The 27296-nt window shown below is 42.9% G+C and overlaps 1 protein-coding gene across 3 annotated transcripts in view; it reads left to right on the plus strand.

Moving 5' to 3' along the window:
* Positions 1-26348, plus strand: part of dpf1 (double PHD fingers 1) — a 33492-nt gene extending 7144 nt beyond the window's left edge. The window contains exons 2-12 of one of the 3 annotated variants that reach the window (XM_004075462.4): positions 2522-2551; positions 2813-2973; positions 3784-3891; positions 4613-4740; positions 5621-5710; positions 6531-6609; positions 6700-6831; positions 22557-22676; positions 23988-24100; positions 24746-24827; positions 25540-26348. In XM_004075462.4, coding sequence (XP_004075510.2) covers positions 2522-2551; positions 2813-2973; positions 3784-3891; positions 4613-4740; positions 5621-5710; positions 6531-6609; positions 6700-6831; positions 22557-22676; positions 23988-24100; positions 24746-24827; positions 25540-25610 — 1114 coding nt within the window. In that variant the 3' untranslated portion in view covers positions 25611-26348. Of the gene's footprint in view, positions 1-2521; positions 2552-2812; positions 2974-3783; positions 3892-4612; positions 4741-5620; positions 5711-6530; positions 6610-6699; positions 6832-14650; positions 14770-22556; positions 22677-23987; positions 24101-24745; positions 24828-25539 lie in introns of those variants that run through there. The other 2 variants (XR_002291537.2, XM_020708320.2) reach the window with 2 other exon arrangements.
* Positions 26349-27296: the final 948 nt, after the last annotated feature.

The following is a 27296-nucleotide window of genomic DNA, read 5'->3' on the forward strand; positions in this document are numbered from 1 at the left end:
TTGTGTTCCTCAAAGCCATGTTTACTTTGCATCTGCAGACGCACCATGGTGGTTCTGCTGCTCCAGAACACCATTTATGTTCTGATTAAGAACATTTCCACATAAAATGTGTAGATTTTCATTTCCTCTCGTTGTGTGGATATAACTGACAATGGTTTGGGGGCTTCAGAAACAAGTCCCTGCAGCTCAGCTTACTTCCAGACTCACAGGTCACCATTTTAGAACCCAATACCCACTTTGTCCCCATCTCAGAGTTTCTGCTGTCCCCCCTGAAATGTTTTCAGCTGTCTTTCTGTTTGCACATCTCCCCCTCAGACTCCTCTGTGAGTCTCCAATACAGCTGTGCAGCTTCCTCATCGCTATATAATGAGGTTCTCAGCAACCAGGTTGAGAGACAGTATTTTCCAGAGCTGTCAACTTATTATCAGAAGAGGGGGTGTGCTGGTCTGTCTGAAGGCAGCAGAGGATGACGGGATGGAGGTGGCTGATCGAGTTGGGGAGTGAAGAGCTCTGGACCAATCTGCTTATATGTTTTTGATATTGTCATGTTTTTACTGTAATGATCCAGTATTTCTGCTTGTTGTCGTAGGCAGACTTGATACCTTTCATTCTCCTCATGGTGCACCTGGTTTGTGGATGAGGACGTCTATCTGCATTTAGCTGGTAGATGTTTCAAAAGTTTGCTCTCAGGAGCAAATTTCTGTCCCTGTAACTGTGATGCTGAGCTGTGGCTGTGATCAAACGTTACTTCAACAGACTGTGGAACACTAGAAGATCCCAATGAGAGCAGGACAGGATGCGCTCAGGATGCACAGACAATGCCTCAGAAGGCAATGTGGATGTCACACATGATGTGATGCCTCCAGGTTTCAGGAAGTTTGGGGGATTCTGTGCTCACCAGAGTCTGCTGGACTTGATGGCAGAACTGAACCGAGACATTGTCTCTGGATTTCACATTCAGAGCTGATTGGTTACTGATCACAAAAAGGTTCTATGCTGTTATCCAGTACTGTCCTTTACTCTGAGTCTCTGGAAAAATGTGGTTTGGAGTATGACAGGGCGACATGCTGGTGTGAACTTTTAACTGGAAGATCACAATTCAAAGACGTGTGTTACTGATTAGCATAATTCATTCCTGTTTTTCTCCTCTCTGGTCACCAAACTAGAGCTGTCCCGTTTGTCCACTTATGTCTCCTTGTATGCCTGTTCGTTTGAGTGTATCTGAAAGTAAGGAACGTACATTTCACCACACATAAACTGTGGAAAAAGTCAGACAGTGCCGGATACCAGATGGCAGCAGCATGGTTTCAGCCAATAGAGATGGACAGAGAGAGTCCATTTTAAAAGTATTTATTTTGCTCCCAATCATCATTGTTTTGGTATTTGATGAAGGTGAACCAAGATTTTTAGGTAGCAGGCTGGCAGGTGGTCAAACATGACTATAAAGCCGTTCCAACGCTGAAGATTTAGCTGTCAACTGTCAACCATGAACCAGTGAAACATCAGTCTCTACAATTTAAAAAACAAAAAACAAAAAACAGCTTCCAGCTGTTAGTTTTAATATTTTCCCACGTCATACAGAAGCTTGATCTGGACGCCGTTACATCCAGTTTCTTTTGGCATAATTTTTCAGCTTCACAGCTATGAGTTATTCAGCCACAATCCTGCACTGATGCAGGTTTTTTTCCTTAGCAATTAGCTGCTTTATACGCAAGTCCTTTAGCTCTTTGTCAGTTCTCAGAAAGTTTACCAGTCATCGCCAAACTCCACATTTTCTCCTAGACACTCATCTCCAAGCAGTTCAAAGATGTTTGGCTGTAGTTATGCAATATGAAAAAACTAGTTGTAGGGTGCTACCCACTACCCAGTGATCACAATTCACCCCAAAAGGACTGAAACAAACAGACAGATCTGTTTGTTGACAGATCACAAACCAACCAGCAGCTTCTCTGGTTTCTGCAGATCAGATCGTCAGGAAACCAGAATCATCTTCTCCTAAAGTGAATTATAATTCTTTGTTTGGCGCATCGTTGACTAACCCTTCGCATGCTGAAGAGTCAGTGTTGTTAAGACATCGCCGATTGTTCTGATGCTCTTTTATCAAGAAGATTGCAAAAAGACTCTGATTGAAGGTAGAATCTCCTCATCAATCCTTCCAACCACAGATAATCTTTTCTTTCTTCCATGTCTGCGCAGTAAAACCTAAAATCTGCAGCCGGAGCTGCTGCTGGCTCTGCTCTGCACTTAAAAGTCGACGGTCTGGATAACTGAGTGACCTTGATATCTGCACTCAGCAGGGAGACACTGAGAGGGCCTCCATAGAACGTGAGGAAGAGAAGTGAAAAGAGGGAATGAATGCAGAGCCGCTGCCAAAAGTGGTTTCAAAATGAGAAAAAAACTCAGTTCAGGGAAAAAAGTGAAGCAGAGAAAAGCGAGACGATTCATAAACAGAGGAGAGCAAGGGTGGGGTGAAGGAGTGACTCACCACATCTGTTGGTTTTTTCTTCTTTTTTCCCTGCAGGCAATCTGGAGGTGCAGTCATCAAGAACAGGTAGGTGCAGAACCAGGCAGAAACACAAGAACCTTACACTGAATGTTAATCAAGGTCTCACTGTGAAGGTGAGATGATGCTGAGCATGCACTGCCAGAGCACTTCACCTGCTGGGACCAGTTACCAGGACTAAGTCTGCGTGACTGGACAAAGACAGAGAATGAAACATGTCCTCATGCACCTGTCCTGAGGTTTCTCTGCTGATGCTGGGCTGGTTCTCCTTCTCCTTTGACCGCCTCCTTCCTTCTCCTCTTCTCTCAGCCTCGGTGAGGAGTTTTATAAGGAAGCCATTGAACACTGTCGGAGCTACAATGCCCGTCTGTGTGCGGAGCGGTCCATGCGCCTCCCGTTCCTGGACTCCCAGACCGGCGTGGCTCAAAGCAACTGTTATATCTGGATGGAGAAGAACCACCGTGGGCCAGGTGTGTGCCTCTGTCTGTGTGTTTGTGTGCATGTTTGGGAATTTGTTTATGTGTTTGTGCTTCCAAGCTGTTAGTAAACAACAATAGTTCTGTACAATAATTTGTCCTCCCGCCTCATCTCTTCCTGTGATAGTTTCTGTCTTCATCCTCCTCATCATCAGACCTCCTATCCTCCACAACTCTAAGTGCATGCATGTGTGCCTCTGCCTCCCCTTTCTGAGTGTTTCTGCAGAGACTCAGATGGCTCTGTAGGCAGCAAAATGCCACTGGCATAGCAGTAAATGCACGGGAGTCTGCCTCTCTGTGTTTGCTGCTGAAACAATATTAGTTTGTTTGACACATGGAGCTACAATCCATCAACTCTAGATGCATCAGAAATATGAGCACAACACTGGTGTGTGAAAAGCAATGTCCTATTTAACTCACAAAAGATGATGTGAAATTAAGGCCTGGTTAAAAATAACAAGGACAAACACGAATGCATTTATCTTAAAATGATTAATATGCTTCTCTGTTATTTTCCTGATTTGACCACAAAAGAGCTTTCTTGGAATCACAGGATCAGGCTTGGACCTCAGTGCACTCCAACAGTTAATTGGAGGCTGGAAACACACAACTCCAAGAAATTTTTATAAAAATGAGCAACTGTTGTGTGTGGAACAACAATAATTTGTGCAATTGTCTCCCAGTGAAATTTGCTATTTACTAACAGACGTGTGCACTGGGGCAATATTCTGATGTCACCCGGAGTATTCTGAGGGGAGGGCCTGAATTGTGTTTTTTCTCTGTTTTTCTGTGTCTTACGCTCAGGTCACGCCCCGGGTCAGCTTTACACATATCCAGCTCGCTGCTGGCGCAAGAAGAGACGGCTAAACATCTTGGAGGACCCTCGGCTTGTTCCTATAGAGTTTAAGATTGGTGAGTGTTTGGAAAAACAGTACATCAAGTCATGGGTTTCTATCCTTATCACCTGAATCTGAAGAAAGAAGAGCATCTGTCTTCTGATGTCAGTGTTGCATGTCTTGGAGAAGTTTCTCATGAACACGAGGCACTCAGAAACATCATCCAGAAGACCAGAGTTTAGAGATCTCTGGACTCCTGTGACTCGTTGTGGTTTGTCTGGACCGTCACCTGCTTCAGTCTCACAGCAGAACATTTTGGTTTCCAGGCATGAGCAGGACTAGTCTGTGTGGGTCAGATCATAAAATGCAACTGAAAAGTTTTGCATCAAAGTTGAAAACTTGTTTTTGTGTGAAGGTTTTTTGGTGCAAATACTCAGCAGACAGAAATATAGTTGGATTCTCACTAGAAGGACTTTATTGCTTTCACTCAAATATAAACATTTTAGTATTTCAGAGATCTCCAGTTGTGCTGGAGTTTTCCCATGTTTTAGTTTTACCTCAGACATGTTTGCTGCACAGACAAATGTTCATGTTCGTATTCGTGCATGCTGGAACCCATCTGCTCAGCCATCATGAAATGATCACCAACATTCTTTTTAAGCTTGGTACTGTTTAACCTTAGCTTTGGTGTTCCAAGTGAGTCCAGCCTCTGGATGTTGCAGACGCTGCTATTCTTGTTGCTTCCTTTTCCTTTAGCCATTCTCCATAACACTGAGATTGCTGCTGTTTGTTTTCAGACTATGAAGCCTCTTTAAAGAAGGAGGGGGGGATCCCAGATGGTCCTGTTTTGGAGTCACTGCTTGCTGGGGAAACCCTGGACAAGAAGGTGGAAACCAAGGAGGAAGAGCCGATGAGTGAATGTCAGGTGAGGCCTTTCTTCACGTTTGTTTTTTTTACATCTGCTGTTTTGTGTTTTCGGGAACTGGCAGAATGTTAAATTTTGTCATCTGAAAGCTCATAGGCGGTGGAAAAATCCTGTCAAACATGTGCTCTCCCTGTCATTCCAAATAAGGGGCTTCATCAACCAACTTCTTTAAAATGTTTTTTTAATTTAATTTGGTTTAAATTAACATGCAAATTCTGGGTTTAATCTTGTAGATGTTAGTGTTTAATAATAATAATAATTGATACTTTATTAATCCCACAATGGGGAAATTCTTCTCTGCATTTGACCCATCCCCTGGGGGAGTGGTGAGTTGCAGCCGAACCGCGCTCGGGAGGCAGTAGCGTTAAGAAACTTGCCCAAGGACCCTCACTGGGTGTTTCAGCTCTTATCCAAAAGGCTTTGTAAGCCTTTTGGATAAGAGCTGAAACAGAGGTGAAACGTCTTCAACTTTAAAAAACCAAGTCCAGATGACAACCTTTAAACCTACTGATTGAATCTACCTGGATGAATGAGAGTCTTCATAGACATTTCTCTTAATTGTTGTCTAAATTAGTTTTAGCCATTAGGCCTACAACCAGAAATGTAGATCATTGTTCTTTGGTGTGTTTCACCAATATGCAAGTTCTTACTTGCCTCCTAGTGAGTTAACTTGTTGTGTATTTTAAGTTATGTTGACTTTTATTAATTAAAACTGGTGCAGTAAAATGGAAATTATGTATTAAATGTTTTTTTGTTTATGTATCACTAGTCAGATCAGTATTGTAGTATTTATCACTAATATTGCATATTTCAAGTTATTTTCATATTGTGGAGCTCTAAAATGACCAAACCAAACCGTCAGTCTGTCTCTGTGTCATAGAAGCTGCTGGTTGGAGATTTCCCTCATGAACTGGAGGTGGACGAGATGGAGGAAGATGTTCCAAAGCGCAAGAATCGTACCAAAGGACGGGTACGCTGGCAACAGACCTTTATTTTTTTCTTTTGTACTATGAAACTATAATGGCCTTTTCCAAACCAGAGCCTGTTCACAAGTTCAATCTGTGAAATCTCGTCAAAGATCAAGCAGTTGCGTGTCAGGAAGTGAAAACCTTTCTGTTAGTGTGTCTCAGAGCGACACAGTTGTGCGTCTTGAAGCCAGCATGGCATGTGGTCACAATCAGACAGCATCTGGCAAAGCAACACTTTTTAAAGTGAACATACACACTCATCGATATTAAACTATGTACTCAGAAACTTTTGTTTTTTTATTCTTTTGGAGAGAATTTGATTAGACAGAGATCCCCCCCCCCCCCGTACACACACATGCACAGATTCTTTTTGTGCATCCTATGGGCGGATAATCAAGTGTTAACAATGTATTCTGAAAATCCTCCTACACACAACACAGGAAACACACACAGACGCACAGACACACACCAGCTCAGACACCAGGGTCGCTAATTGGAACTGTTGCTCCCCTGCTAGGTGTCATCAGCCCCCTCCTGCTGGAAGTGGAGCTTTACACTGAGAGCAGATGATTAGAATGCAAACGTGCATGCTGTTCTGCTGTGTGTGTGTGTGTGCGTGCGTGCATGAAGACACGTGAAAACAAAAGCGAGGTCTGTTCTGTTATGTTCATTTTCTTCAGAGAGCGTGTGAAAGACTCAGTGGCAACTGTTCAAACTTTATGTATCTGCATGTGTCTCTGTGTGTCTGTATGTGTATGTGTGTGTGTCTGTACGTGCACATGCGTGTGTGTCTGTGTGGACTTGTGTGTGTGTTTTCCGCAGGCCTATGGTGTTGGAGGTATGAGAAAGAGACAGGAACCGCCTGCCATTGAAGACAGAGACAAGCCTTACGTCTGTGACAGTGAGCCTGGTTCTCGAACTTCACAGTTTGTGGTGCTAACGGTTCGTTTGGTTCGGACCTTACATGATCCCCTCTCTGTCTGTGTTCAAGTCTGTGGAAAGCGATATAAGAACCGCCCAGGGCTGAGCTACCACTACACACACACACACCTGGCAGACGAGGAGGGCGAGGAAGACTCGGAACGACACACGCTCCCCTTCCAGCGCAAGAACAACCACAAACGTGAGTCTGCATCCACCTGTGCTCAGCATCAGCTTCATGCTTAAGTCACTGAAGAGAAACTTCATGGGTTTGAGTCCTATCCACAAACCTGGATGAGCTGATTCTCTTAAAGAATTTTGTCTTTTGACAAAAATCAGACACAAAGCTAAAAAAAAACAGAGTTAGGTTTTTGTTTCCAGAGGACAGAACTTCTTTTCTCCATTTTCATGTCTCCTCCGTGCTCAGGGAAGCTAACATCAGCTTTGGGATTTGAATCTCCCATCCTTCAAATCCCTTTGTGTTTAGGATGACTGTAGTTACAGATGAGGGGAACAGTCCTCTTATAGAGGGGCAGTTCAGTTTTTCAGTGTCCTTTATCCATGTTGTCATTCAAACATCCATCAGAGGATGTGGATGTGTGAGAGGATGCAGTTGATCCTGGACTTTTGTAAAGCTGCTTCTTTGTCTCGCATTTAGCTTCACTGTGTGCTGCAGCTGAGGCTTCTTGTTCTGCTTTAGGGTTTGGTCTCCACACAACATCTGCTTCTGTTAGTCTGATTGTTCCTGAAGGGAATTTAGTTCCTCAGCTTCAGCTGCTCTTCCTCAGGTACCTGCTGGTCACCTTTTTGTGTCTCCCGTCAGAGTTTAGTTTTTCAAGTTAAAACATTTTTTTTTTCATTTAATAAGGTGGCCCAAATTCTGCCTCATGATCACAGAAGATCTCAAATCTTCACTGAAACTCCCACAAAAACAGGAAGTTCTCCTCCATCAGAGGAGCTTCTTCCTGCTGGCCTGGAAATGAACTGAAGAAAAAAAAAGTATGAACAGATCACAAACATCTTGTTCAATATTTAAATTTTGTAATTTTGTAATTCCTCATTGATTCTGTTTCTTTGAACACATTTCAGAGGATTTGATACTGGAGCTTTGAAACTGGCGTCTCAGAACTGAAAAACTAAACAGGATGATGTTTATTTAATCTCTCTAACAAACACATAACATATCAATTAAGACAATACCAATACAAAATGATATTAATAAAAGAACACACAGGTTTCATTTTTTAATTATCACTGTTTTATCTTAAGGGACAGATCATTCAATAATTGGGATTAAAATGAACACCAAGCGAGATCAGCAACTGACCTGAAAGATAAAATAATGACTAAAATGAACACAAAGAAACTCTGACTTTGTGCAGCAGCAGGAAAACTCATGTTTACTCATTATTATGCAAATGTCCCTGACTATTTCACAACATGTCATTTATTCAGTCAAGACTCATGTTGTTTAGTATCATCGTGTTGAGTTGTATGTTACAGTGCTAAAGTTCCCTCTCAAAAGCTCAGCAATGTTAGATGTCTCTGTGAGGAAGCTGAAAAACCTCTCAGCTAGCTGTTTATGTTCATAAATCTCTGGACAGTTTGGATGAAAGTTTGATGAGAGTCCTGCTCATCTTGAGTTGCGTTTGGGAAGAGTTCAGTGAATAGAAAGAACCATATAGCCGTCAGGACACCAACACGTGCAGTTGTGCTGCGCATCTCCCACACGTCCAATAGGACTTTCTGTGAAGATCATTGAGCTCAGACCCAACTGAAGCTGGAATCATAGGACTTGTGTGTATGTAAAACAGTCAGGGACAAAAAAAGAAATAACCTAGTGTAGAAAAAAAACAAAGTCAGGAAGCAGAACTGAAAGGCCTGAGCCCGAGGATATTTGTTTTCCCGTCTAGGATGAACATAAAAAAAAAAAAATCGGTTCATCCTTGTCATGATGTTGACTGCTGACGGTGTTTCCCAGGATGTGCTCAAAAGCGGGAAGATTCCTGCCACTGAATCACATATGAACATGCATTTATGTCAGGAACATGTGTGCATGTTATTGTTTGGTGGCCAGTTTTGTCGATGTTAGCTTCTTACCATTCTGATGCTAGCTCAAGTGTGCAGTCTCTGCAGTGCATCTAAATTTGTTGGGGCGGCAGTATTATATTTTCCAAAGACTCAGCTGCAGTTGGCACCAACTTTTAAATTGGAAATGCCTTGCGCAGGAAACCCAAACACAGAGCTGGTGTAATAATCAACACAGACTCATGCAGATACCAAAGAAAACTCTGCTCCTTAAAGACAATGTCAGGTCAGTTTGAAGAACTAGAAATCTGGAAAAACAAAAGTCTTCTAAATGAGTGTTTTTCAACCAGTGTGCCGCGGCACACTGGTGTGCCGTGGGAGATTGCCCTTATTAACTGATCTAAAAACATTTACCATCTCCAGGATATCAGCTCTGGGTTCATCCAAACAGGCCCTGATAAAACACTGAGTAGTTAGGAATATGAAAGATCGTAAAATACTTATTCGTTGTGTTTGTTTGATTCCATTAAAGACATTTTGATAAGAATGATGGTACCACGATTTAGCTGCAGCTATGAACTGTTTTTCTGAAAAGTCCCGTCCCTTTAACTGTCTCCACCAATCATTCTTGGAGGCTCAATCACATGTCATCTGACCAATCAGAAGTGGTTAAAGTCCTCACTTCCTTGTTCAGATTCTGTTGATAAAGTCACTCAGTTCTAACGAAAAAATACCAGCTAAAGCTCGTCTTTAGCGGTGTAGCTTTCCACAGAATCCGGTATCAGACCGTGGTAAAAGTGAATAAAACAATGAAGCACAGAGACGCTAGTCTTTCTGCGTTCGGCGGCTTTTTGCACTACATCTCCCATGATGCATTGGGTTAAAGTGACAGCGTCTCAGCGCACAATGAGTCGTCATTGTTTAACGTCTTGAAGCCACAACTAACACACATCAAACAGTTTTTAAATCTTCTAACTTAACTTTTATTGCATCTTTTAGAAAAAACAGCTGCAGCTCTTTCTGCCACAATTATCACAAAAATGCATGTGAGATTGTGAAGGGGCTGTAGATCAATACAGACTATGAGTTTTTCCTTTTTTTTACATTTTTGGATGCTGGTGTGCCGCAGGATTTTTGGCAAGGTTAAAGTGTGCCGTGGCTCAAAAAAGGTTGAAAAACACTGTTTTTAATTGCAATCTATACCAATGAAACATTTTTATTAAAAACAAACTCTGATGCAAAACCAGGAGTGACAGGGGTTACAATCCATGTGTGATTAGTGCCCATTAATGTGGATAAAATGATTGAAGCATATTTTTAAATCCTCTGCAGACAGGAGGTGGATTCAGGTCCAGATCTTGGTTCCTCTGTGAGTTTTTGTGCTCTGTGTTCCCTGTATTCTGTCTGCCTGCTGTGTTTGGTTTTACTGCTTCTTTGGGCAAACAGGAGATGAATTTTTGCATGGTGAATTGGGTTTTAGTTAGTAAGAGGCAGCAATTATTCACACACAAAAAGAAGGAAAGTATGAGTGAAGTGGCTGTGGCTGAGAGGAGAGCGAGGGCACATCCTTTCTTTGTTCCTAATGCTCTTAAATCAGATAATACAGAACAGAATGACAAAATACTCACAGGATGCTGGAAGAACGTCCGTCCTGAAACCATGCTACATGTCAGCTAATGGGCAGTGAATGTCTTTAAATTGGCCTGTCCAACTGCGCATACAGACACCCCCCTCAAATATGTGTGTGTGCTGCAGTCTTTGGGTTCCCTCAAAGAGGAGACCATAGGAGACGGCATTTGAATCGTTTAATATCCCCCAACACTCCCTCCCAACCAGTCAGTAATCACACACAGACACACACAGACGCACACACACACACACACAGACGCACACACTGCTCCAAAACGCAATTTTCTTTGCTGAAATGAAAAAAGAAGCTTAGTCTTTTGGATGGTGTGCACATTTGCAGGAGTGCACCAGCAGTTGCAAGGCTCCATGAAGGACTGTGATGCACACTAATGTGTTTGTGTGCGTGTGTCTCTGTGTGCATGTCTTTGTTTATTATGCCCCTCTGCTGAGTATCTTGGTGGCGACTCCACCACCCTGCACCCTATTGCCACATATGTAATAATGTTAATGTGGTTAGATGAGCGCGGCTCTGCATGCATAATTCATGTTGTTTCTTTGTCTAGACTGTATAGAATGTGTGGTGCATCCACGCCGTGGAAATGAGTAAAAATCCACAGAAAGTTATCAGTGGAGCTGTGAAAGTGTGTCGCCCTGCTCCCATGCTTTACTGTGATAAATGACAGATTATTCCAAGAGGAGATGAGATCTTCTTTCCCGCTCATTCTCTCCGTCCATCTTTCTCTTCTCATGGTGCTCTGATCCCCCTCTGCCAGCCTCCATCAGGGTTGGCTCCTCTTGTAATTATTTTCTCTGCTTTATGTCTGCTTTCACTTAAACCCACCACTTCCACCATGCCCCCCCCCACACACACACCCTCCCAGCCCGGTTTGCATCTGGACCAGAGCCAGCACCGTGTTTACTCAGAACGAGCAGCACCATTAAAATTCATGACTGCACCACCTTTACGGTTTCTACTTCTCCAAGCGGGGGAGGAGAGGGTGGAGGGAGAGGTGGAGGTGTCTTTGGGCATTGCTGAGAGGGGTGGGGGCAGCAGATAAAGCAGAGGGAAGATGGTTTAAGAAAGGCGCGTGGGGAGTGGGGGGGTGGTGGTGGTGGTGGTTGCAGTGTCCACCTGAAATTGTTTTTTGTAGAAAGGGGGGGAGGGGGTTGAGGAGAACAGGTGAGGAGGTAGACTGGAACAATGGACAAACCAAAAGAGAAGATGAAGTGATAGAATGAGAGAAACACCACCTAAGAGTGAAGGAAGGAACAACAGAATGACAGAAGAATAAATGAAAAACAGAGGGGGGGGTTGTCATTAAACCCCCCCCCCCCCTCCATCAGGACAGAAATGCAGAGGCCAATTTATCTGGACAGACAGACGGTCTGACTGTGTGGAGCAGCAGGAACACCATGAGTGGGAGTGTGCTTCTGCCGTCTTAAGGATGCACAAAATACACACACACACACATGCATACACACACACAAACATGCAGACACACACACAAACACACGCACACACACTGTCATGCAGACACAAAAACATGCAGACACACAAACACGCAGAAACACATACATGCACACACACAAAAATACAGAGACACAAACATGCACACACAAAAACATGCAGACACACATTGACATACAGAAACACAAACATGCAGAAACACACACATGCACACACACATGCAGACACACAAACATGGAGATACACAAGCCTGCAGACACACAAACATGCAGACACACAAACACACATCAACATGCAGACACACATTGACATACAGACACAGACAAACAAACAGATGCAGACACACAAATATGCAGACATCCACAAAAACACACTGAAAAGCAGACACGTACATGCACACACACACAACACACACTGATAAGCAGACACACATGCACACACACTGACATGCAGTCACACACAGGACACATACAGACTATCACACTAACACACACATTCATGCAAACAAATACGCAGATACATTACACACAGAGACATACAAATATACACACACACACACCCACCAATACCATACCAATACCATACCAATACCCACGCTCGCACACACACACCCACGCACGCACACACACACACACAGACATGATAATGCACACAAGAAACACACTTACAATCATACAGATACACACAAATGTACAGACATAAAACCACAAAGACATGCAGATAAACACACACTTGGTCAGACATGCAGACATTCATACAAAAAACACAAACTCACTATGTTGCATGTTTTGTGTGTGACACAAACTGCTGCAAACGTGCTTTGTGAGAAGTCATCCTGAACCTTGTGTGTGTGTTGCATAGATGTAACTGACCTCTCTGAAGGTCAGCTCCTTTCTGTTTTTGTCTTTTTTTTGCCTCTCTTTTTTCACGTTGAGCTTCCCGTCCTTCTGTCGGCAGCAGACATTTGGAAACGACACAGACGAGCTAAAATGGCCACTCCCTGATCTTTTGTTTCTCTTCAGTTTTTTCTTGCTGTCACCCCTGAATAACAGAAACGACTCATTGAATTAGGAATCACCGTTTCTGTTTATCAGCGCACAGCTGGACACACAGACAAGAGTTTAGTTGGTTAGATGACCGTCACTTTGCTTGTTTGAGATCAATGTACTAAAAATTTTTTTTTTCAATTTTCAAAAAAAAAAAGTAATTGTCCTCTTTTGGCCTGAAAAGCCTCATTAAATATACAGTGGTGTAAAAAAGTAGTCAGCTACCAAATGTGTAAGTTCTCCCCCTTAAAAAGATGAGAGAGGCTTGTAATTTTCAAAGGTATACCTCAACTATAAGAAAAAAGTCGAGAAAATCACATTGTCCGATTTTTATAGAATTTATTTCCAAATTATGGTTGAAAATAAGTATTTGGTCACCTACAAACAAGCAAGATTTCTAGATCTCACAGACCTATAACTTCCTCTGTAATAGGATCCTTGTTACACTGTATTGATGGCACCTGTCTAAACTTGTTCTCTATATAAAATACACCTGTCCACAACCTCAGATAGTCACACTCAAACTTTACTATGGTCAAGACCAAAGAGCTGTCTAAGGACACCAGAAACCAAATTGTTGACCTGCACCAGGCTGGGAAGACTGAATCTGCAATAGGTAAGCAGCTTGGTGTGAAGAAATCGACTGTGGGAGCAATTATTAGGAAATTTAAGACATACATGATCACTTATAATCTCCCTCTATTTGGGGCTCCCTGCAAGATCTCACCCCGTGGGGTCAGGATGATCACAAGAACGGTGAGCAAAAATCCCAGAACCATATGGGGGGATCTAGTGAATGACTTGCAGAGAGCTGGGACCAAAGTAACACACCACGCCAGACGTGTCCCCCTGCTAAATCCAGTATATGTGCAGGCCCGTCTAAAGTTTGCTAAAGAGCAGTTGGATGATCCAGAAGAGGATAGGGAGAATGTCCTCTGATCAGGTAAAACCAAAATAGAACTTTTTGGTAAGAACTCTACTCATCATGTTTGGAGGAGAAAGAATGCTGAGTTACATCCAAAGAACACCATACCTACTGTAAAGCACGGGGGTGGAAACATCATACTTTGAGGCTGTTTTACAGCAAAGGAACAAGGACGACTGACCGTGTATAGAAAAGAATGAATGGGGCCATGTATTTGTCAAAGTTTGTCAGATTTTGAGTGTAAACCTCCTTCCATCAACAAGGGCCTTGAAGAAGAAACGTGGCTGGGTCTTTCAGCATGACAACGATTCCAAACACACTGCCTGGGTACAAAAGAGTGGCTTCGTAAGAAGCATTTCAAGGTCCTGGAGTGGCCGAGCCAGTCTGTAGATCTCAACCCCATAGAAAGTCTTTGCAGGGAGTTGAAAGTCCGTGTTGCCCAGCAATAGCCCAAAAACATCACTGCTTTAGAGGAGATCTGCATGGAGGAATGGGCCAAAACACCAGCAACAGTTTGTGAAAATCCTTGTGAAGACTTGGAGAAAACATTTGACTGCTACCATTGCCAACAAAAGATATGATAAAGTACTGAGTTGAAATTTTATATTGGACAAATACTTTTTTAATATTATCCTATTATATTTGTACTATTTTCCACCATAATTTGCAAATAAATTCTTTAAAAATCAGGCAACGTGATTTTCTGGATTTTTTTCTCATTTTGTCTCTTATAGTTGAAGTATACCTTTGATACAAATTACAGGCATTTGACATAATTCAAACTCTTGTGATCAACTTTGATCAGTCCGTGATACGTTGTTTCATATTAATTAATATTTTGCACTTTTTCTTTTGGTTGGGCTTGAATAGTGGGAGTCCCAACTTAAACATTGCTTGATCACAGCAGTGTTTTTCTCATTTTTAGATCTCTGTTTTTCATACGTGGAACAGCAAGCAGACTCTTATGGGATGATGATGTCCGTCTTCCAGAAGTACTGGTGTCCTGAAGTTTGACTCTGCCCCTCCCTCTGAGCTTCTGATTGGGTAATTGTTACCTCTGTTGCACGACACAGGAAAGGAAGGAGAGAAGCGCTTGTTGCCTAGCAATGCGGTTGCCATAGCTACAGCCAGGGCTCCCTCCTAAAGAGTACACTGTTATTTACATTGAAAAGGGAGAGAACCAGGGAGCAAATGAGCGATGACATAGCTGAGGAAAGAGCAGAAGAAGGGAGGGAATGAGGGAGAGAAAGAATTGTGGAATGAAGTTGCAGTGGATGGAGGAGCAGAGGAGTTCATTAAAAAGAACATAAAGAATGGTCAGACAGGGAGCAGACAGACAAAGGGAAGCAGAGAGTTGGGCAAAAAGTGGAGGAAAATCTCTTCATGATTCATCATATAGATTCCCCCTGACAGTTGCAGTGGTGCAGGCTGGGTAATATTGGAGTTTGCTTCATTTGCTATTCTGTCTTAAGATGTGGTGTTGTGGCTTTGCTGGCTGGTTGTGCTGCGGTCTCTCAGTTGTTCTGGCTGTGTTTGGGTAACCCCCCTACACACCACATCCCAACCCCAAATCCATTCTGTCGCTCCGTCCGTCTGTCGCTCCATCCGTCTGTCGTCTGCTTCTCTTTGACTGAGCAGAACCATGACTGTAACGTTCAACACAAACAGAACATGAGCAGAACCAACGGTCCTCCTGGTTCTTTGTTTCCCTGCATTATGGACTCATTACAGCTTTTTTTCTCACATTTTTGTGCCTGAAAATTGTTTGATTTCTTTATGGAGACTGCTTCAGAAACCACGTCACTTCAAGTGTTTGTTTGCTTCAAAAACGCTGTTGAGTGGCCACAGCAGTGATGACTGCAGCGACTCGAATCACACATAAAAAAGCAGAAATCTGCCTCTGTGAAAGTCTCCCTTTGATGCATGTTCCTTTGTCCCGAGAGGTCATTACTGACATTTCCACATGATAGTGCAGCACGCTGGACCTGCAGAGGCTGGGATTTCACAGTCGCATTCCCAGCCAACTCTCTCTTTGGAACAAAACAGGATTAATAATTTGCATTTTAACCCTTTCTGGACTGGAGCAGTAGCTGCTAACCAACTCCTCACACTAATGGTCTGTGTTGGTTTGTGTCGGATTCTCTGACATGCATGATTGATGAGAATGGTGTTGGTGCACATATTTGCAGTTTATGTGCATGTGTTTTTGTCAAGAATGTGCACACACAAGGCATCTGAACAGCCTGATGGTATGTGGATTAACAAAGCACACCCACGACCTCTGTCCTTTTTACTTTGCAATGTCATCTCTGTGCACAAACTCCCCAGAAACACAAAAGACCCACAAAACACTTGAAGTTACACAACCTGCTGACTGGACACGAATGGATGCAGCTCCTGTGTGTGTGAAAGGGTGGGGTTGCTTTGGTTGAGGCAGATATGAAACCAATGACAAAAAAACACATATTGGAAACAGAGAAATGCAACGAATGCTAGCGGTTCTGTGTGACAACAGATGGATTGCAGCAGAGACTTTCAATTTCCTCTGTGAGAGTAAAACAGAAAGAAAAAAAAATCAAGAGGAAATATGGAAGAAAAAAAGTGAGGCACAATGAAGCATGGGGAGAAGATGGAATCAGAGGCAGCCAGAAGCAGCAGTAATGAGAATGCATGAAAGTGAAAGAGACCGAGAGAGACTGGGAGAAGGAGTGAAAGGAGGAAGACAGAGAGAAGGAGAAATGAAGCCACTTTTCATCTGTGACTGACAGTTTCCATCTGACTGCATCTCTGCCTCCTCGTCTGCAGAAAGCACCTGAAAAAGTCTCCTTCAGCTTCTGGAAGGTGAATTTCTCTGCCGTAAACTGTGGTCCTTCTCAGCACTTCCTTTGTTTCACGCTCTCCTATGAGCCGCATCCTTGGCTGTGATCATGTGTGTGCACATGTGCACACAGACCCTCATTCATCACATTAAAGCGAGTGAATGGGGGAAGAAACTTAACCCAAACTGGAAGCTAAAGTTATCTTGCAGAGGTTTGTATATGGATGTTTGTGTGTGTTCTTGTGGGTGTGCTTGTGTGTGTGTGGTTGTGCGTGCTTGTGCATGTGTGTGTGTGTGCTTGTGCTCGTGCGTTTTACCCCTGAGAGGCTCTCCTCATTAGGCAGTAAGGCGACAGGAGTGCAGTGTGTGTGTTTTTACACACTGCTGCTCCCAAACAACTGGAGACACGTTTTTTACAAACCTCTCTCTTTTCCCCACATTTGTGCATTCTCCTCTTCATGGTCCTCCTCCTCCTGCTCCCTTTTCCCTCCATCTTTCTGCTCCTCTTATCTGTTTGGGAAAGCGCTCCCTGCTTGCCGCTCTTCCTTCTCCACCTCTGTGGCCCTGAAAGATTTTAAAGAATAGAAATAGTTCTAAAAGAAAACCACATCACTTTTATATCCACATGAACCTTGATGATTCTGGTTTTATAGTTTGTGGTTTCCATGGAAACCTTTTTTTGTGGTAACGATTCAGATTACCTTTGGATGTTTGGATCATTGTCTTAGATGATAATAAATCTGCTGTTTTAATCAAATGTTAAATGAGCACAAATGTTAAAATCAAACCCTGCTTAGCAAAGGAAGCAATAAAAAACTAGAGGTGCTCCAGTTTGTTTTGTACTGGGACCTTGAGAAGATTCAATTCGATTGGTTTTGCGGAGTTAGCTCACTCCACACAGTGAAAGCAGAAGGAGCTGAGATGGAAGTGCAAAAACACACTTCTGTGGATTAGAGCACTGGCAAACTTTATCTCACGATCTAAAGTTAGAACCACGAGAGTTGTCCTTCAGTGGAGGTGGACAGACCGAAACTTCTCAAAGCTGGACCACTGAAACCAAGTTCCAGCAGGACTCACAAGAACTAGCAGAAAGCAGAGGAAGTAAATACAAGCACAAAAACTAAACAGTTTTTTAAAGTCAACAAGATTGATGTTGAAGAGGGTAGAACTCATGGGGAATCCCACAATGCAACTAAGCATGCAGATCTGGTTGGGGTCAACTTTTGACAGGAAATTGGTTTACAAGCCTTCATACTCTGTACAACAGGAAAAAAACACCCACACAATAACTACATGTATTCATGATAGCTGTAGTTCATTTTATGAACCTTATTCTTAAAATGTTTTTTAAAAAAACAGCGTTTTGATCAAATCCATGTGTTTGACAAGTTTCAAAAAGTCTGGGCTTGGAAGTGTTCCCTCAGAGTCAGCAATCCTCCTTCATCAGTGAGCAGACACTGCTTTAGCAAAGACTGCTTCATCCTCTGCTTCACATCCGGAGAAGCTCTGAAGCTGAAGAGCAGACACACAGAGGTCTTTTGGATTTGAAGGACCCAGGCAGCTTCACTGCAGTAAATCCAATAATGAAACAGAAATCTACACTTTGTAATAAATTGGTGTTTAATTGATACCTAATACTTACATAGTATTACATGGTACTTATGTCAAATAGAGCTGAGTATGTTCAATTCAATTCAATTTTATTTGTATAGCCCAAAATCACAACAACAGTCGTCTCGATGGGCTTTAAAGTAAAACATTAACTCAAAAGGATCATGAATACAAAGAGTTCAATAGGAAAATACTAAAATGACCTAACAAACTGACTATGCTATACTGGCATCCCTGCCCTTAAACCCCCCTTCACGGTAAGGAAAAACTCTTAAAAAAACGGATTCCGGAAAAAACGAAGAAACCTCAGGGGTGCCCACATGAAGGAGGGATCCTCCCCCAGGACGGACAGGCAATTTACCAGAACTCTTAGAGAAGAATTAACTTATCTAACTCTACAACTACACATTTAAAGTCCAGCGGACGAGCTTCATCCATCCGTGGTTGGTGGGACAGTCAGGGCCGCGAGTCGAGTTGGAGACAGGATCCACAGCCAGGTGTAGGAGCAGGGGCAGAGACGAGGTACTCGGTCAGGTACAGAGCAGAGACGAGCCAGAGAGGAGCCAGAGGCAGGATCCACAGCCAGGTGTAGGAGCAGGAGCAAAGGCGAGGTAAACGATCAGGAACAGGAGCACGGATGAGCCAACTGGAATCTGGAAGCACTCCCACAAAGAGGGACAGTACATGAATCGCACTGCACCAAACAGAGGCATGGAGAACTAAATGATGAATAATGATCAAAAATAGAGGAGAGAAAGGGTAGAAGTAGATGAGAAAAGAGGACAGAACCCCAGAGCACCATAGTTACCCCAGCTTCAACTTCTAGCAGCCTACTAAAAACAAATAGTTATTGTTATTAAGTTTAATTTAAACACATTAACATTAAGTTAAATAATCTCTGAATACTAACTAGTCTGATAATAAGCCTACTTTGAATGTAGAGTGAGTCGGCCTCTCTTACATGAGCTGGGAGTTTCTTCCATAAAACAGGGGCTTGGTGGCTAAACGCTCTACCTCCAACTGTACTTTTACTAATTCTAGGAACTACAAGCAGTCCTGCATTTTGCGAGTGAAGTTTTCTTATTGGATGGTAAGGGACTATGAGGTCCTTAATATAGGACGGGGCCATACCATGTAAGGCCTTATAGGTTAACAGGAGGATCTTGAACTTGATTCTAGAATCAACTGGGAGCCAGTGAAGTGAAACTAACACAGGAGTGATGTGATCTCTTCTGCTAGTTCCTGCTAACAATCTAGCTGCTGCGTTCTGAACAAGCTGGAGACTTCTTAAGGAACTCTTAGGACACGCTGCTAACAAGGGAGTTACAGTAATCCAGCCTCGACGTAACAAACGCTTGGATGAGTTTTTCAGCATCACTCTTAGAAAGTATATTTCTGATCTTAGCTATAATTCGCAGGTGAAAAAAGGCAGTTCTACACGCCTGAGATATGTGAGCCTTAAATGATAAATCCTGGTCAAATAAAACCCCAAGGTTTCTAACTGTGGAATTGGGGGCTATACTTATACCATCCAGGGAGACTATCTGAGCAGACAGAGTATCTCTGAGGTTTTTAGGACCAAGTATAATGACCTCAGTTTTTTCTGGGTTCAGGAGGAGGTAATTAATTGTCATCCAAGTCTTGATGTCTCTGATGCAGGCATTCAGTTTCTCTATATTGTCATTCTGGTCAGGTTTCATGGATAAATACAACTGCGTATCGTCGGCATAACAATGAAAATTAATGCTGTGTTTCCTGATTATGTTTCCTAGGGGTGGCATATAAAGCGTAAACAGGATGGGTCCTAGGACTGAGCCCTGTGGGACTCCATAGTTAACTCGAGTGCACTGAGAGAAATGTCCATTTACATTAACGAACTGATATCTATCGGATAGATAGGATTTAAACCACTGGAGAGCAGATCCTCTGATCCCTATGTCCTGCTCTAATCTATGGAGTAAAATTAATGTTCTGCTTCTATCTCGTGTTTCTCGTCCTCATGAGACCTAATGTAAAGAATATATTATTAGGACAAAATTTCAGTTGCTTGATTCTCAAAGTAAAGCAGTCTTAGTTTGTCTCTTCCTTTATCAGTGTCCTCTTGTCTTGTCACAAACAGCAGTGCTCCCGGCATCGCTCTTTCACAAACATCTTCAGAAACAACCTGTTTTCAATCATCATTTAAATTAAATAAATATACCGAAAAAAAGTCAAAAGTCAAACTGTGAAACAGGGAAATGAAAAAAGAGAGAATGCTTTCGGGAGCCGAACAACAGAACAACCTGACAAAGGAGCAACATGGAGGAGGAAAGAAGAGAAAAAGAGACTGTGGGGGGGGAGACGGATGGGGAAGGTGTTGTGGAGGAGAGGAGGTGGGGTGAAGAGCACTAGAGGATTCATCTCTTGCTGGATAATTCCCAGGAGGATCTCTCTCCAACACTTGAAAGCTGTGAAGTGTGTAGTTCTGCTCCTGCTCCTCCTGGTAATTGGAAGAAGAGCGAAGGGGAGGGAGGGAAGGAAGAAGGGACGATTGGGTAAAAGGAGGAGAAAATTTACAGATAGAGAAAAAGAAGGAGGAAACAGAGAGGAGAAGTGTGTAACTGTGTAATTAGGAGGAAGTGAATTCATCGCCATTTCTGCCTTTGTTTGCCTGCTCCTGTTTGTCCCGGACCTCTTCTGTGGCGTTTCTCTGGTTGCTTCTGAAACATGGCCACAGGCGTTTAATCTTTGATGGAGATTTTCATCGCACATGCAAGCAGGCAGGCCGGCGGGCAGCTTGCTCATGAACATCAAGACCTGCTGATTCACTCTCGTGGGCCTTCCAGCTCAGAAACACACAAACACGGAGGAAAGTGACCTGAGACTGTCTGTGTAGATGTGTGTGGGGGTGGGGGGCTCAGTCTGCAGCAGTTGAAGCAGCACTAGTTAAAAGAAATGTAAAGATGCAGCATGCAAGCTGTATGCATGCATGCTGCATCTTTTACTTTGGATCTTTGTGTTTCCAAATGTAGCATTGATGGTTTTTAATGTAAACAGATTCATGCAGGAAGTTATTCTCATTCAGCTCATTTATAGGAATCTGGAGGTAATTTATTCACAGGTTCATGCATCTTCTTTATCTGCTCTTGTCTGTAAAAATAATCTCATGGGAACTTTGGAAAAATGATTAACAGCACCATCTAGAACCTTCATTCTCCACTTTCACTCATGATCCAAACACAAAGTCCTCTGAGTTCCTTTTGAGGAGGGGAGCACAATAAGATGACCAAGCTTCTTAAAGAATGAAACGTGGCTCCTCCCTGCTTGTTTTATAGTTAAGACCCTCATTCTCTACAGAAGTAGATGATGCTTCCATCATTTCCCTGCAGTGTTTTCATCTTAAGGACTTTGTTGTTCAGCTCAGCAAAGGTTGAGCTGAGATGGTAAATTAGAGCGTCTGTGTTCAAATCTGGATTAAAGGATTTCCTTCTCTTATTTGTCTTTCTGTCAGTCTCTCATTTTTATCCTTTCATTATATCATTATGTCTCGTGAACCCGGTTCTACAAATCTCTTCACATTTCTGACCTCAAACTCCATTAGATCATCTTCTGTATCCATCAGGGCTGCATAAGGACAGCATCAGGTTTCATTCTTTCAGCTCCCTCTGTTGTTCTGAGTCTCCGCCTCCTCCTGGAGGAGTCGCAGCTCAGAAGAGTCTACAAAGAATTTAAGGCCGTTTCAATTGACATGAAATCACCAAAGTAGAAAGTGGGTGAAGGATGGAGGTACAACTGTAACGTGTACAAAATGTTACACAAACATGCCCACCTAGCACACATGCACGTGCAATGGCGGGGTGGAATGGTGTCTCCTTAATAATTACTTAGACATGGCTTCATGTGGATCTCACTCTCTGCTTTCTCAGCAGGATTTCAAATCTCTTAGTGCCACCTTCCACTGCGCACACAAACACACATGCACATAGACACACACACATAAAAACACACACACACTCACAAACCATCAAAAACTGTAAAAAGAGAACAACTTTTCTCACCTCCTTCTCTATCCCTGCTAGTATTTACCAGACCCAGAGGCCACCCAGCAAGCACCCCCTTTAGGGCCTCCGTGTCTTCTTCCTTTGAATTCTTGGTTGAGCTGGTGTTCAGCAAGACACAAGCTGCTTTTTTTTTCTGTGAAACCTAATGAGGTTCAGCAGGAACATCTCCACATCATCTCTCAGATGCTCTCCAGCTCAGCTGTTCCGCTAAACTCTTTCCCCTTTTTATCAGTCCTGCTGTCTGGAGAAAAGTTCAGGATCTTCACTTATGATTTTCCATCCCTCTCTTCACCTCATTTTTCTCTAGCCTCTTCTTAAAGCGTTTTCTTTAACCGTCTTGTCTTTCTGCTTTCTTTTCTTAGCCAAGAAAGCACCAGATGGCTCGGTCATCGCCAATGGATACTGCGACTTTTGCCTTGGAGGTTCAAAGAAGACCGGCTGTCCTGAAGACCTCATTTCCTGTGCAGACTGTGGACGCTCAGGTACGATGCTGCTGGGGATGGACTCTGGTGATGTGTCACAAGAAACATGTCAAGAATTTTTAGTTCACATTAATACCCCATCACTGTCATTGCCCTTTAGGCCATCCAGTAAAACATGCGTGAAATCAGTATTGTTTAACAACCAAGCACTTTGTTACATAGACCCTACAAATGTACACCTACGCATGTATGGAACCTACACTACACATCCCAAAAAACACCTGCACATGTGCACCTAAACATATAGAAAACATACATGTCTAAACCTACAGATATATATAACCTGCACATCTACCCCTAAACATGTGTAATACCTACAAATCTACACCTACACAGATGTAGAACCTAGACGTCGATACCCAACCATGTATAGAACCTACACATCTATACCTACACATACCTAGAATCTACACATGTACACATACTCATATATAGAACGCACACATCTATACCCACACATGTATAAAGCCTAAATATTTACACCTATGCATACATACAACTACACATCTACACCTACACATATAAAGAACCTACAGATCAACACCTACACAGATATAGAACTAAACATCTACACCTACACGTATAAAGAACCTACAGATCAACACCTACACAGATATAAAACTAAACATCTACATCTACACATATAAAAAAACTACACATCAACACCTACACATATAAAGAACCTACATATTATTTAAACCTATGCATAAGGAACCTACACATCTATACCCTCTCATATATAGAACCGAAACATCTACATCCAAACATGTAAAGAACATACACAGATATAGCATTCAGACATTTACACCTACACATATAAATAAACTGCACATCTACACCTAGATATGGAACCTACACATGTACACCTGCGACAGACTGGTGACCTGTCCAGAATGACACCTGTCCTAGCCCACAAGTGTTAGGGATAGGGTCAAGCAGCCCAGTGACCCCGAAAGGGATAAAACAGGTTTAGAAGATGAATGAATGAACATTTACACCTACACACAAAGGACCTACACATCAGCACTTGCACACATACATGGAACCTACACATCTACACCTACTCATCCACACCTACATATTCATAGAACTTACACACTTATATAGAACCTACCCACCATCAATCTTGAATTAGATAATTCACATTTCTTAAATCCTTCAGTTAAATATACTGCTTTGTGGATAGTAAAAAAAGAAGCAAAAAGTTGTCATCAAATACATTGATAAATCTAGTCTCACGTGTGGGTGTATGTGTGTGTCTCTCTCTGTTTGTGTGTGTGTGTGTGTGAATGTGTGTGTGTGTGTAACCAGGCCACCCTTCCTGCCTGCAGTTTACAGTGAACATGACGGCTGCTGTGAGGACCTATCGCTGGCAATGCATCGAGTGCAAATCCTGCAGCCTCTGCGGCACCTCTGAGAATGACGTATGACCTCACTGCATGTTCACCTTAGACACATGGTCACAAACACATGCACATAAACACACATATGCACATAGGAACACAAAGACACATATGAATACACACACACATGAATGCATGCACACACACCCACACGCATTCACAAAAAAACACACAGACACACATGCACACACAACCACATACATGAACGTACACACATACAAAAAGAGAACACACACAAACACACATATGTACACACACATCCACAGTGCCTGTAATCATAGCACCACCCTGCTTTGGTAAAAAAAAACTGAATTTCTCTGTAAATTTGCAGGTTGGGACATTTATCCTCTGAGCTGATTTGGTCCTCAGGCCACGGCATTGTTCTATCATTACAACATCATGCAGACATTTCCAGTGATTCCTTTCAGACATCGTGAAACTGCATAACAGTGCTGAGACTGCTGCTCCCTGCTGTCTACAAAATAAAAGTTCACTTGGTTACAAGGGTTTTATATAATCAAGTGGATGTACAGTTTAAAATAACACTCTGGTTCTTCCTATATACACAAACAAACCACTTCCCACGTTACATCCACTGTTGCATCCTCAGCTTTCATTTCAAATCTGTTGCCTTTTAATAACACCTGCTCCTCTGATCTGTTGCAGGACCAGCTGCTGTTCTGTGATGATTGTGACAGAGGGTACCACATGTACTGTCTGAGTCCTCCTATGTCTGAACCGCCAGAGGGTATGCATCAATGTTTATGTCGTTCTCTACTCTTTCACAGAGCTCTGTAAATACATGTGTTCTCAGAGGATGGAAACTCTGGATTTTTGCAGGACTTTGCGTCTTTTTTCTGAAACGTCTTAACAAAGAATCTCAATGCCGAGGCTGTGACTCCAGAATGGAGAAAAAAATGCTACTTGCCCACATAAGATGGCTGCCTTAGGATGTTTTCTTCTGTTGTCATGGAGATGAGTTGTAGAAAAATAACCTGTTTCCATGGTGAAAATGTCACTTGGCTGAAGAAACCAGATCAGAGCCACTTGCGTTTAACACGCACTAGCAGTGTCAAGCCCCGCCCACAAATTTTATTTGTTCTAAGCTGTTTCTGAGAGAAATGCTGTGTTCTGTCACAATGTGAATGGCACAGCGTCTGTGCTTAATGCTTGCACAACATCTTCAGGCCAGATTAACATTCACTCTGAAGCGTTAAGGCTGAGAGGTGCACGTCAGCATCAGCCACACTTGATGTTTAATTAATGTCACAGCGCTCACGCCAAATTCCACAGCAAACTCCTCGTCAAATCCTCTGAATCCATAAACTGCAGGAGCAGCATGTGGCGCTTCAACACGCAGCTTTCATTTACAGTGTTGCTTAACGCTCTGTGTGAAACATGGGATTAAATCGGCAGGCTTTACAATAACCCACTCTGACCTCCTGATGTATGTCTTCCAGGGAGCTGGAGCTGTCATCTGTGTCTGAGACAACTGAAGGAGAAGGCCTCGGCCTACATCACCCTCACCTAATCTGTGGAGCTCATCTTTTCTGCCTCTCCCCAAACCGCCCCTCCATCCTCCTCCTCTGAGCTTCAGCCCCCTGCCTCTCCTCCTTTGATCCCCAACCTGCTGGTTCCCTTTGGCACCACTGAGCCCTCGCAGCGCTGCACCCACTCATGAACGTCCCTCCAGCACCCGGCCAACCTTTAGTCTGGAAAATTCCCCGTTGTGCTTCTCTTGACCCCCCTTCTCTTCAGTGCTCTGTGTCAGCAGAGAAGTTTGCTTGAAAGACTCGCCAGGTAACTTAGGGTCCTTCTGAGACGGACTGCTGCGGGAACCCTCTGAAGAACCTGGATGAACCCTGATGATCTCCAGCTGCAGCTCAGTTCAGCTGTGAGTGAGATTTAATACGATGATTAAGCGTTAAGGACGCTGCCGTGAAGAGCCTGTTTAAAGGATGGAGTACGATGTGTCAGCTTCCACGTTTGGAGCTGCAGCCCCTCTGCTGGCCTTCTGCGTCTGTGGAGGAGTGTGGTGCTGAACTCTGCTGAGGTTGAGGAAACAGACTGTATAGGACTCAAACTCTTTCCAGATCACTCATTCATGAAGATGTTTCTGAAAGCATCGGGTCAAGAACTGCTCTGGACCTCAGATACTCTTCTCCATGCTGATACAGACTGATGCCACGTTTGGGGCTTGATCGATTCAGAAGGCTGTGAATGTTTTTTTCAAATCAGCTGTTTTGAATGAAGACAGTATTTCAGAAAAGCTGTTTCAAATTTCCTCCTGCTGAGATTACCTCTAGTGAAACAAAGAGTGGGAGGTCAAAGCCAGCCTGAAACGGACCTGGTGCTCAGTGTGTGTCTTGTGGGATCAGAATGTAGGATGGATTTGGGGACAACGCAGGTCTTTGTCTGGCTCAAGTTGAGGCTGAAGTTCATATTTTTTATAACTCATTTTTTAAATTATGTTCTTGTGCATGTTGTTGTTTCAATTGTTTTTAAAGACTTTGAACTGAAAAGGAAAAGAAAGCACACTTAATCCGCAATAACGTGTTGGAGATGAGAACTCTGAAACCAACTGTTGTGTCCTTCAAGCTGCGTGTGTCTGTTTGTGTGCTCTTATTTTTGCGTTACGGCGAGGCAGCTCCATGTAAAATGTCACCGATTTACCTGTTCATGCAGTCTGGCAGGGGGAGGAGGGCAGAAATCTTAATGTTGGAGTCCACAGGTAGCACTGAGATGTAAGAAGGAAGTCTGGTAGTCTCACCTGTAACTTACCTTTGGTAACTTGTCTGATACACATATGAAGGAGGCACGCCTTGGGTTCTTCAAGCTTTCCTTAGTCGCAGCTAAAAGTCCATCTTTACTAACTTTATTTAGATTCTGGTGAAAGGTATATAAAATAGATCCAGATAATCTTGTAAGTCACAACAAGACATCCTTCCTGTCAAAATGTTCCAGTTTGATAAAAAGGTTTGATGCTTCCAGAACTTGCTGCTCCTGGATCAAAGCAGCTCAGATGTTTGCTGCGCCTGCAGCTCGCATTACAATCAGTCTGCTCTGAGCTTCATAATTGAAAGTAAATTCACTGAAAACTTTTTAGACTCATCTTCTCCACTAGAGGTCATCTGGTGCTTTGGGTGATGATAAAGGAAGCTGTTTGTTTGAATCAATCTTCTAGCCTTGTCCTACTCTGTGGTCTTCAGTTTAGGAT

Source organism: Oryzias latipes, chromosome 13 (genome assembly GCF_002234675.1).
Source record: "Oryzias latipes chromosome 13, ASM223467v1".
Classification (NCBI taxonomy): domain Eukaryota; kingdom Metazoa; phylum Chordata; class Actinopteri; order Beloniformes; family Adrianichthyidae; genus Oryzias; species Oryzias latipes.